Raw genomic sequence first — 12770 nt, 5'->3', positions numbered from 1 at the left:
CGCTGAAGGAGTCTACGTCCTGCTCCTTGCTCTGCAGCACTCGGGCTGTTGCACTTAAATCCAATAAGCTTTCAAGTTCATACAGCTTGGATTTGGAAAATATGCATAAAAATGATGATATGGTCAAAATACTCACTAATAATTATGCACACAGTGCACAACTGATCTTTGTAGGACATCTAACCTTAGGGAGAGGAGCAACAGTGTGTCAACTGATTCTCAAGTCTTAGTGAATAAAACATTAATTAAAACTGTAATAAAAATGGTTTTGACCATATTGCCATAATAAAGAACAAGGAAGAAAAAACGTGTATTTATATATTTAGGTAATAATTCTAGAAGCTCATATGCTTTTTGCATTTTGCATCAGTGACTGTTTAAAACATTTGTGGAATAAAGATTGTGTTTTGAGAAACTGTGTTGCAAATTTCAATAATAATTCCTTAAGCTTAACAGAATATTCTCACAGGTAGAGATGTTTAATACATCAAACAGCTCAGAAGTAGGCCAATAAGCACTTCTGACATCACTCTGTATCAATTGCTTCAAATCACTGATATCATGTAATGAATCATTTAAGAAGGCTCTGCTCCATTCCAGGACTTCTTTATGACAAACCTCTGCATGCTCTGAACATTATTACAAGTACAATAGTAATTGTCCTTTATATGAGAGTGTCCTATTTAATTATGGCTCAGATAAATGTTATTGTTAATAATATTGTCTGAGCACATATTTCAGAGCAGTGGCTGGCTTTGAGACAAAATTTAAATCAGGAAGAGACATGTGCATATATACTCATACAACCTGACTGTGGTAGCATATACTCTATGGAGAATGTTGTAAATAGCCTTCTGCTTACATGGTGTGGTGAATACCACCAGCTGATCCCTCATAGCATACATCCATATAAAACCAAGAGAATCGGAAGAGGGAGGATGAAAGGAGGAAAGGAGGGGGGTTCCTACATAGATCAGATTAAATGTGCACCTTCCAGCCTTATTTTGTGCATGTACAATTGGTCTGCCAGACCTGCATTCTTGATTTTTTATCACACTGGCCTTTCTCACACCCTCCATTCATGGTCTATTGTTATTCCCACGTCTGTGGGGATCCTTCAAGTGCTTTTCACAGGCTTCATCTCCACTCCCTACTTGTCTTTATCTGGCCACACACAAGAAATTATATCATGTGGACATCAAGCTCTCAAATACTTACTCAATATAATTAATACATGGCAGTACATGACACCCTCTATATTGAAAGGCAATACACAGAGCAGGTATCACAAAAGTTAATTGTAATACCTCTTCTGAATATCAGTTTGTTAATGCTAACGTGTAATGTTTTGTTACTGATTCTAATGCCCAAAGAAAAAAATACAATAAAAAAACCACAATATATTGCTTGTTGAGAATACCCTAAAAAAGACCCTGAAAGACTCCATATTTTTGTATGAAACCTTATTCCCCTGTCCACAATTACACTTCTATCCTCTGTCAAAGCTCTTGCCCTACATTGCCAAATCAATGATCTGCACGGGCTCCAGACAGCACTCTGCTGCCCTTGGGAGCCAATTTGCTTTCTGTCTCTTTGGTGTCCGGTTGGTCATTACACACTTTCTGCTCTGTGTACCTGTGACTAGCCTTATCGAGCACTGCAGGGCAGAGAGCAGCATGGGTGAGTGATTGAACTATAGTCCATTCTCTATTAGACCTCATAGCATCCGGATTGTTCACTCAATCGTCCCCTCTCTCTCACTCTCGCTCTCTTGCTCTCTCTCAGGTTCCCTCTTCTTCTCTTTCTGTGGGTGTGCTCCCATTAGCTAGGAGATGATAGATCAGCAGTTAACTGCTGAAACAAACTTACAAAACATAAGGCAATACCAGATCACTTTATATTTTTGATTTAATTTTAGCCATTCAGCATTTAGCCATTTTGTGCTTTTGCTGCTGTGTGTGTGTGTATGTATATATATATATATATATATATATATATATATATATATATATATATATATATATATATATATATATATATATATATATATATATATTCTGCAGTGCTTTCTCATTGACAATGTCACTTTGGCTTTCTCTTTCATCTCTCCAAAAGCTGGTCTTGGAACATTGTGCCCATGAGTAGTGGACCCTGGAGGGCTTTGCTCCTGCTCCAACTCATACACATGGTGCATAACCACTCAGCACTATATAATGAACACTTGCCTATAAATGATAGATGACAGGATTACAAACAAGGGTTTGCCCACATAATAATGCTGTGGCACCCTTCAGCATGGCTCTTGAGCAGGTGATGCGTAGTTAATTTCCGTGCCTAAAGGTTTTAGATATTAGAGTTTATTTAGGGCTCTCATAATGTACTAGAGGATCAATGTTATTGTGTGCAGTGTTAAAAATGGAGTTATCAAAGATGAGATCAAACTGAAAATATGTTGAAAATGCAAGAAAAAAACAACAAAAAAGTGCTTGAAATGCATTTTCAGTGTTGGCTGAATGTGACGCAAGTTGCACAGTTTAGTTCCTTCCTTTCTAAATTATTAATGTATTATTTTAAAATATAACCTAATATACTACAATTACGGTGAAATGTGTTTCATGGCATGTTCATGTTTTCTCACTGGATAACTAAAAACTTTCTTCAGTCTCTTAGACAGTACATTTCCAGTTAGCAGTTCTCGCTTTTTTCACGTCAAACATTAAATGCAAGAGCAGAGCACAGGTCTCAGATCAGTTACAGAGGTCACACTTCTCCTCTCAGACAGGGCAGAAGCCATTAAAAGTGTTACAGCAAACGATTAGTTTGTCTGTGCCCGAGGCTCAGAGGCAGATAATTTTCTGGTAACTTTACAACTGTGAGGTTTTGCTAGCGGCCAGTTAAACAAAAGGAAAAATATTGTAAACCGCAAGCCAATGGAAGTAGAAATGCAATGAAAGTCCATTGATCAGAGTGTTACAATATTAAAATTTTGCATGAAATGTGAAATTAATAATTACCTGCCAGATTATATAACAGGCATGTTAAAATGATAGCACTGTGGTACACAAGAGTTTCGGTGAAATACAGCATGCTCCAGCACAGGGAACACAGGGGCCCGAGGCAAACCATTCACTTTAGAGATTTTGCTCAGACATTAACTTTTTATTGGCCTTCTGTGGTTGGTCCTATTCCAAACAAACATTCATCCTCAACAAAGAATCATTCTGCTTCCTGCTATGGACAAGGCCAGTGACGAGCACTGCACTCCTGCAGTTCGAAGCAGAATGAACATTGCTCCATATCACCTCATTTCAATCATTATACTTTTGTCATTGTTTCCTCAGGGAGTTCTTTTTCTTCTCTTTTATCCTTCAGGATTTCTTTTTTTCTCTCTTTGTCAAGTAGTTTACTAAATTAGTACTTTTAATTCTTAGTAGATTTTTGCTGAAGTACTGCAAGGGAATCATTGTAGAATCATTGTTAATCCTTCTTTCTGCATCTGCCAAAATCAAAAGCAGTCATATGAATATATATTATATTCTTAGAGTTTATTGCTACAGAACAGACAAATGTAGGAAGATAGGGATATAAACTGATTTTATATCTTACTGCCCTGGTGTGCCAGGCACTCAGATTGAGGGACATTCCCACTGACACACACACACACACACACACACACACACACACACACACGCAGACATGCACACAAAGACCCATTGCACTTGCCCTGCTCTCAATTGCTTGATTACCTGTGCACCTGTGATTTCACCTATCACACTCTACAAGGCGTCTCGAGGATTGCTGCTATTCTACTGCGTCTCAGTGTCCTGAGTTCTATCGCTGTTTACTGTTTTAGTTGCTCACCAATGTGCTCTTCAGTTTGTTTCACTATTCCAAAATCCTTCCCCACATTTGAGTATGGCGCCCTCCCTGCCAGCGTCACACTTACATTGTATTTGATGAATGTAGTCTCATGCTCCTTCAACTCCTTGAATACGATAACACTCTTTTTCATATTCTTATTTCATTGATTTACCTTTGAACTAAATGATGACATACAATTCATTAATATTAACCCTTAAGGACCCATAAACCCTTAAAGTCCAAATGTAAGCATTCTGTAACACTCTACTGTTTCCTGTCTTTTTGTCCTTCAATGTGCAAGTTATTCCCAAAATTTCAGTGACCATGTGGTGTTGTTGAGTGTTGCCTTCTTGTTGTTTTGAAGGGCAGGAAATGTGGCACTGAGTTTGTGTGTGTGCTCTGAGTGCGGGGGATGGAGAGAGAGAGCACTGTATGAAGGCAGTGACGTCTCCGGGGAGGTCTCTGTGAGAAGTGCCTGACAGACTGAAGTGGTGAATCAGGCAAAGAGGAGGGAGGCCATGATGTGCAGAAACAGGTTGACAGTCCTCTGCTGGATTAAGAGGAGGCCCTCAGGCTTACTGGGTTGAAATAGCCAGGACTGTCCTGAGAGAGCCTAAGAATATTAGATTTGAATTTGAAATAGGAATAAGCTGTTAAAATAAGTTTTTAAAAAATACTGAAGACTACAATGTGTGTGTGTGTTTTGAAAGAGACATAGACAAAATATATTCTGCAACAGGATTTGAATTAAAATTAACATGTATGAGCATCAATTCTTTATTTGCTTAAGCAAATATTAAGATATAAACATGTAGATCCAAAGAAATTACTTTTAGCTGTTTAAGCTTTTTAGCTGACCATGTAAATCTAATTCTCTCGGAAGATTGAGTGGCATAATTACTTTAAGCAGACAGACCTTTGCCATAGACTCTCTAATATCATTATGTCAATGATGTGTTATGTCAGTGATCATAGAAGTGGCTTTAGTGTAGTTATGTTATGCAGTTGTAAACACAGCTGTAGGACAATGCTGTGTGTCCAGCAAAACTGGTGAACCATGAACAGTGGGTGGAAATGGCACAGATAATGTTGTCTTTCACAAGGAACAGTGTAACTGGGTAGCAAAAGGAAATAAATAATTCTCTATAATAGAAACAATCTCTAACAAGACATTATGTAAAATACATAATTACACAATCTACCCTAGTGTATAAACTTGGGATAATGACTACTTGGTTGCACTTCTTTAGAAACCCGATATTAATATCACTATTGTTCTCTTCTGCCATTATGAGTTTAGTTGTTGCAGTGCATGGCATCTGTTTCCCATCTCAGCTATGAAATGTTGATGTCTTAAATGACTTAATATTGTTAGGGAATTCATTCCTTCCACTTCTAGAAGCACTGCAGTAGCAACCCAGCAATAATGCCGACCATTTCTGTCCACCAATTACAGCATTTGTGTGTCTGTTTTAGACAAATTTACTTAAGACTCATTTTCTAGGCCCTGAAATTGTGCTCCAGTAAAACACTACTTAGCAGGATAGAGAAACATGTTTGATTCCCAGCTGTGCTACCTGCCAGCAAGGAAGAACGACAGAGTCACTTGCTCAAACTGTTGCTATGCAACATACCAGTCAAGGATCTACATGGCTGCACACTAGAAGCAAATGTTTGAGATGCTCAACAGTTAAGGTTTAGTAGATGTAAAAGATGCAGTCCAGGTCACATTAAACTGGGAGGAGGAGTGCATTCGCCTTTACCTCTCCAGAATGCCAGAGCTGATGAGGAACTGAAGAAAGACTGCCTGCGATCAAACATGGGAAAACAGTTGGACGTCAATAAAACAGAATGCCAGACTTCAGATGATTTTTCAGGTAAAGGGTGTTACTAAAGCCTCTAAGATGATGATAGCTCTAAAGGCTGTTCTATGAAATGGCTGTATGGTTGTAGCATTTTTGTCTTATTTCTGTTATAATTAAGGGACAATTCATTTATCAGTTTTAACCTTCCTTATTGCAAGTAGTTATAGACATTACAGAACCGGTTGATGTAGTGGATGAGAAAAGCCCAACTGTCGCAGCTTCACACCTGGACTGGCACGTCCCCGTTTTGCCTCTGTAAAATTAGTCACAGCTGTTTCAAGCTAATTACTCAGGACTATAATCAGGCACCTTCCCACTTACTCTGTGAAGTCCTGAAGTTGTGAAGCAACTCTGTTGTTTTTCCAGGCCACTGTCAAGATTGTCTCCAGTGTCTTCCAAAGTACTCCATAATACTGCAAAGTGCCAGAAATTAGCCTGCGGGCCAGAAAGCCAGAAATTAGTATTTTTAAAGCTTCCAACATCACTGTGTTTGTTATTTTCTGTGAGTAGTAGAAAATATCTACTACTAACAAATCAGGTTATAATCTATTAAAACTGTTTTACAGCCTGTATATACATAGCACAAACTGGATGCTAGAGTCTTACAAATGTCCACCTTGACTCACCTTTTTGTTAATATTAGTTCATAGTGGGTCATCATACTCAAGGTGTTTGAAGAGAATGCCTTCCTACTTTGGCATTGTTCTTTTCTATCTGTCCTTTTGAAAACACAGTGAGATTTGGTCTCCCAAATTGCCCTGACGATGGACTGCATCAAGAAGGCCAGAAGTATCCATGTGGTGGTAGGAGAGAGTGCTGGTAAAAAGGCTGTCTGTCCTCTGACTCACACACTCTAAGTAATTGCTACTCTCATGTGCCAGTGTTCTGTACCCACTCCAAACGATGGGTTCTGCAATTGGCGTTATTTAATGAATCATGTTGTCTTTTTCTCGCTCATGGAGACCGTGTGGAGTGTGGAAGGATGGCTTCTCTCTGTTGGGTTTAGACTCATTGGTATTCATAATCTTCCTATTGTTCCGATGAGAAGAGATTTTGCCTGGCTTGGGAGCTGCTTTGGAAGGCTATATCCTTATCCACAAGTTTAATTGCCCCAGTAAGGCTTTTGATCTTATGAAGACAGAGAAATAATCTGAAAATCCAAAAATGGTATAATTATTGGTACTAGCTAACTGGAGCCCACTTATTTGCATTGTGTAATGAGGATTTTCACATTGATAAGTGGTGTGGAGAAGGGAAACACAGCTGACCAGACAGGACTGCCAGCATTATACAGGTTACTGTAATTCAGATGGTTTGGACTATGGAGCTACAGTTTAATACATGTGTTAATACTCATAGCTGTATCTGATGCAGGTCTAATGCAGATCACCCCAAGCATGCTCAATCAATGACTTTGAATCTTTTCTTTATGAGTAACACAAGTATTAAACTGTGGCTCCTTAGTCCAAACCTTCTGAATATTAATGACAAATATTTTATGCTATTCTGAATTGTCATAGGATCTTACTTATCACTTGTGGTAACAGAATTCTCTTGATGGCAACTCAACGTCAGGAAATACTTTTAATGATGTCACAGTTCTGAGGTTGTTCTTCATCGAATACGTACCAGCTACCTTTCTTTATGGGTCACACTGAAGTGGCCACATTAAATCTAAAATTAAAAAGCTGTTGAATAACCCTTACTATAATCATTACACTTAATAATGGAACATTTTATAACTAATTACCATTGTCACACTGTGCTGTTTTTTTGAGAGTCAGTGGACTACATATGTGGTGATGTAATGCAGAGATAATAGTTAGTTTTGTTTATGAAGAGCAGAGACCCTCAAACATGAGGGCATATCTGTACACTCATCTTCAAGAGGTGTTGGTCAGCCACTGGGTTTGTTTCAAACAGAAAGGAAATCCATTATGAAGAGCAAGCTCTTGTAGTAGAGTACATGGCATCTTAAAACAACCAGTGGGAGCCTGGTTTTATTCTGAACTGAATGAAGCTCTATTGAAGTAAATTTAAATAATACACTTTTGGAAGCTTTGTTTTCAACTGGTAATCCATGCATGCATGGATCCATGCATGTATCGATTATAAACTACCAGTATGTGATAAAATAATAAGAATAAAGTTTAAAATTAGTTAAAGTTTCCTGTAATACATTGTACAATTTTATGCTTTGAACGTGAGACATATGTATAATTTTATGCATTGAGCAGGTTCTGGAAAAAAAAATACAAATCATCAAATAGTAAAATGTCCAGGAAAGAATATTCAGATCTCGTGAACTAAATATACCTATATTTACACAGTAGTTCGACAATTCTTCAGTAGATTAAGACTGTGTAGTGGCACGTAGCAAGACAGGTCAGATGCTCGAGGATGACAAAAGACAATTTATTAACTTCACAAACAGTTCAGGTAAAAATGCAGAGAGTCACATCCAAAGGGCAAATCAAGAATCAGAGTAGAACAAAGCAAGGCAGTAAGACAGGGGCAAACAGGAGTAACACAGGCAAGGCAAAACTTGTAAACAGACTAGAAACGTAAATAGATCAATACACAAATAAACAGTACGTCAATGTACAATGCTCAGTATGCTCAGGTAACTAGCGGTAATACTTTGCAATGAGGAAGCATGTGAGCAGCATATATAACGGTGATTGTAATGATGCACAGGTATGCTGGATTAGTAAACCGGGGATGATGATCTGCTCAGAGGCTTCTAGAAACTTTAGTTGGTGGTTCTGGAGGGCTGCATAACATGTAGAATAGCAGTTGCTATTTGCACGCCCCTCAAAAATGTATAAATGTAAGCTAAACATAAACTAAGTCAATCAGAGAATCAGACTGTAAAAGCATGGCATGTACAAAAGTGGCTGTACAGGAAGAACATTCACCTGACCATCCCAAGAGTGTAGCGTCTTTTCCTACAGAGGCTGTGCACTACACACTCTCAAAGCATGGCAGGGAGTGTGAGGAATATAATGAGATATAAAAGAGGCCTGTGGAAACCCTTTATCCACTCCACTCCCAATTGACCTTCATTTCAGCTCTCTTCCCTTCTGATCTCCCTTTTCCTTTCCAACTCTCTTCATCCTGATGTGGCCTGTTCTGCATACACAGATGGGCGCCTCCAACTGGTTAACATTCATAAGAATGTTTCCATTTCCTCTCCTATCCCTTACCGCTGCACCACAGAGCTCGTATACTCAGGGCCAGATACGGGTTTTAAAGGGAGTGCTTTAGCCATTCAACCTGTTGTCTTCCACATTCTTAAGACTGTGTCCACTTGATTACTGTAGAGAAAAATTATGTTTGGATTGTGTATGAAAGACAAGCACAATAGCTGTACTGTGCTGCATCTTCATACTGAAAATGATTAAAAAGTCATGTTGTGTACAACTTTTACTGCAGGGTTTGGTCTTATGTCAAAGAAAATTATTCTTTTTGGTTCAAATTTACTTGTCTTATTGTTAATCCTGTTTCACTTGTTTCACTTATCTATCAAAAATATTTTCACTGTTGTCTGCCTGAAATAATGAGCTGGACGCAGGATTATTTAGAGGATTACTGATAAGAATGTGTGTTTGTGTGTGCGTGTGTTTGGGATGTTGCTGGCCTCTGGTGGCCCCTGTTCCCCTAAATGACAATGTCAGAGTGTGTATCCTGTGAAAATAAAATATTCCGCTCTGCGTCAGGCTTGCGCAAATACACGCATGCACACACGCATGCAGATACACACACGATCGAGGCAGCAGTGCGCCGGCTGCTCTGTGGGCCAGCCAAAGACAGCCCACTACACAAGGGTATTTAAGAGCTGCTCCAGCACAGCAAGTTGAAGTTTCTCCTCCACACTGGTGCAACCCAGAGCAGGGCTCTCCCTCTGTCTCCTCCTCAACACTGCTATTCTCATCCTCAAGCTCAGCTGAAGGTACTGCTTTCACTTTTCTTTACTGCTTTTGAACCAGGTGTAGAGTGGTATATGTGAGCAGTAATTGTGCTTTTCTGGGGATGTTTCTTAATTAAAGATTTTTAAAAATCTGGCTGAATTAGGTCAGTCATCTCTATTTAATGTAGTATATACATTAGCATGCATGCGATAGAGTAGGGAGCACAAACAGAATCCATAATTAGATATTATTGGATTATTATGAGGTCAGATAAATAATGTAGATCTTTAATATACAAATTTTTACAGCTATTCACATGCCTCTGTTTTGCTCTTTATTTAATTTTTTTTTGCTAGTTCTATGCAACTGTCTAGTAATAGTAGTAGTAGTAGCAATAATAATAATAATAATAATAATAATAATATCAAAACATCTAAGAAGGCAAATGGGATTCTGAAAGAAGAGCTTTAAGTACATTGACTGAGTGTGCATTAAAGTGTAATGCAAATTATTTTTTAAGAAAATTACTGTGATTATGTTTGTATTGAATGAACATAATTGTTATAGCTGTTATTTGTTTGGTTAATTTAAACAAATTACTATTACCTCATAAACGGCTGTTTTCTTCTTGGTTGTTTTACCATTTATGCTCTCCCTGACAAATAAGTATTTCCTACAAACCTGTAAACATACTGCCATTATTATGCACCCTAAAGTATTTCTCACTTATTAATATATGGATTTATAACATCTGTATGTGTGTGTGCTTCAGCCATGAACACTGGAATCTGTGTGTGCATGTTGCTGGCGGCACTCTCCAGCAGTGGGTGCCTTGCTCTCCCTACACACTCATTCGTTGAGGGGCAGTCGGACAGTGGGGCAGTAGCTGCACGCACACGCCACACCCGAGCAGTACCCCGTAGTGGACAGCTCAATCTGTTGTCTAAAACACAGGAAGAGGAGGTGGAGGAAGACCCTGCCCGGAGACTGAATGAACTGCTGGTCAGACTCATTTCCAGGAAAGGTAGGTGCCTTCTTTCCACCCAGCAATCACATTCATTATCAGTATACTGATAGAAAATGTTCCAGCTCACCTCTCTTCTCCTACAAGCTTACTTTCCCATGAGTCTCCCTATGGGCTACATTTACGAGCTCTATTGCCATTTTATAGCACTTTCTCCTGCTGTACTGTTTCGAACTGAAAATGTTTCATCTGCCTCTTAGGATCATATCGCAGGAGTCCTATAAACAGCAGGTCTCCTAGCCCCAACCACAGAATAAAGGACAGAGACTACCTGGGCTGGATGGATTTTGGCCGGCGGAGTGCAGAAGAGTATGAGTACTCTTCATAATATCGCACCTACAAAGAATTTTCTATCTACCAGCCAAACATCTGTACAGAGTGGTATCTTTTATTTATTTTCTCACATACTTGTGTATATATGATTTGTCATCTCATTAGAAATATATTGAGTATTCCAGAATAAATAATTGCCTTAACTCATTCACCCAGAGTTCAGTGTCCAGCAATGGTCTGATGGCCGTGATGCTATTATACTCAAGTAAAACTCAATCAAATTTCAAATATAATGAATCAGATGAAACGGGGGGTGCAGCACAAACCTATTCACTTATTCACAAGCAAGCATGATGCCATGGAAACACTCATTAGATTAGTTTGTGTTAGCATGGGCACTGTAGTGGAACTGCTAGCAGCTACAGGGCTTGAGAGAGGGACAGGATTAAAGATAAGGCCCAGTCACTTCAGACATCTTAATTACTACTTCAAAATATAACATCTTAGGCATTCCACTACACAGTGATATGGGGAAAAAAAAAACAACAACAGCAAACTGACAGCACAGACACAAAGCTTCCTCCCTTAATGTTATAAAGCCCAGAGCAGCCATTTGTTGAGGATTTGGGAAGAGAGCTTACAACTAATGTCCTTATATTATGAAGACTGTTATTGAGCCCCTAAAGCAGCACAGCTAGTGAGTGTAAGGGGCCGGATCAAATCCTATTTCTCCCCCAACAGCCTTGGGGACAGATCACTCTGCAGGCAATAAAAGGTTAGTTCTTACCGTGTACAATGTACAAGCAGCAGAGAAAATGGCTGGGCCCCAAGCTCCTGCTGCATATATTGTGTAAACCACTTGAGTTAGCACATAATGGATGAACTGAAGAATGGCAAATGAGAGCGCAGTGGTTTATAGTGAACAAAAAGCACCATTATGCCCCAGGTGTGCCTCAATGAGAGAGGGTTGATTCTGATTCTGAACCAATAAATGCAGACGAACGCTTACACACCCACATGTGCAGTCACACACATGCACATAAGGCTCAGTCACATGAAAAGCTACCGGTGCAATTAGCTGTCACACCAATTCAAACACAGTCTGCGACTCTCACAAACAGATTATTTAAGTTGCTGCAGAAATGACCACAGGCACATCAATAGACCAGGAATATTTCCCACACAGAAGTAGGAAAATAAGTAGACCCAAAGGACTTCACTTAGCAATCAATCATTTGGTGAATTAATTAAGGCATCAAAACAAGTCTAAATTTGACACCCAATCATTTTTGTAATTTAACCTTTCCCCTGATTTCCCGACACACTTTGAAGACCTAGCAAAAAGATATTAGCTTTACAGAATCTGAATTGTACAGACTTTAATTGCTAAATTAGAACTGTATATTGAAGCTTTCAGCAAGTTTGCTTATAGCCCTTAAGATGAAACATGAAATGTTTTTCACCATTTTTTTCCTGAGCTCTGGGATTAATCCTCTGAGGTTGGAGGACTCAGTCACTGAGTCTTCTAGTAATCTTTATCATACACATTCACCAACAGCCATGACCTGGGGTTCAATCAATTTTAAAATTGAGCAACACCAGTGATGAGTTTGAATATGGATACATTTATCTTGCAAACAATTAAAACGGGAATAGTGGTGTAGCAAAATCATACATGGAAAGGTGGCTGCAGTGTCCATTAAAATATGCCCTCTTGTGGTCAAAAAGGTAAGCAACTGCCTGTAAATGTGAACTAGAAATGCCAAACTGAAATACATAATATCATATTACATCAAAATAAAAGCCTTTTATTAAATGCTACATGAGGGGAACTGA

At 38.9% G+C, this 12770-nt stretch overlaps 1 protein-coding gene across 1 annotated transcript; it reads left to right on the top strand.

The window, feature by feature from the left end:
• Positions 1-9583: 9583 nt before the first annotated feature.
• On the top strand, positions 9584-11125 carry ccka (cholecystokinin a). The gene is made up of 3 exons (XM_027023238.1): positions 9584-9678; positions 10410-10661; positions 10862-11125. The coding sequence occupies exons 2-3, from the start codon at positions 10412-10414 to the stop codon at positions 10987-10989; spliced, it is 378 nt and encodes a 125-aa protein (XP_026879039.1). The 5' UTR covers positions 9584-9678; positions 10410-10411; the 3' UTR covers positions 10990-11125.
• The last annotated feature ends 1645 nt before the right edge of the window (positions 11126-12770 follow it).

This window comes from Electrophorus electricus, chromosome 10 (genome assembly GCF_013358815.1).
Source record: "Electrophorus electricus isolate fEleEle1 chromosome 10, fEleEle1.pri, whole genome shotgun sequence".
Taxonomy (NCBI): Eukaryota; Metazoa; Chordata; class Actinopteri; order Gymnotiformes; family Gymnotidae; genus Electrophorus; species Electrophorus electricus.
This window is presented reverse-complemented; position numbering and strand designations above follow the sequence as displayed.

Bases quoted from the DNA above. Each gene is read 5' to 3' on its own strand.
- ccka (XM_027023238.1), top strand. From the start codon at position 10,412: ATGAACACTGGAATCTGTGTGTGCATGTTGCTGGCGGCACTCTCCAGC. The intron at 10,662-10,861 runs GTAGGTGCCTTC...TCTGCCTCTTAG, and splicing joins CAGACTCATTTCCAGGAAAG to GATCATATCGCAGGAGTCCT.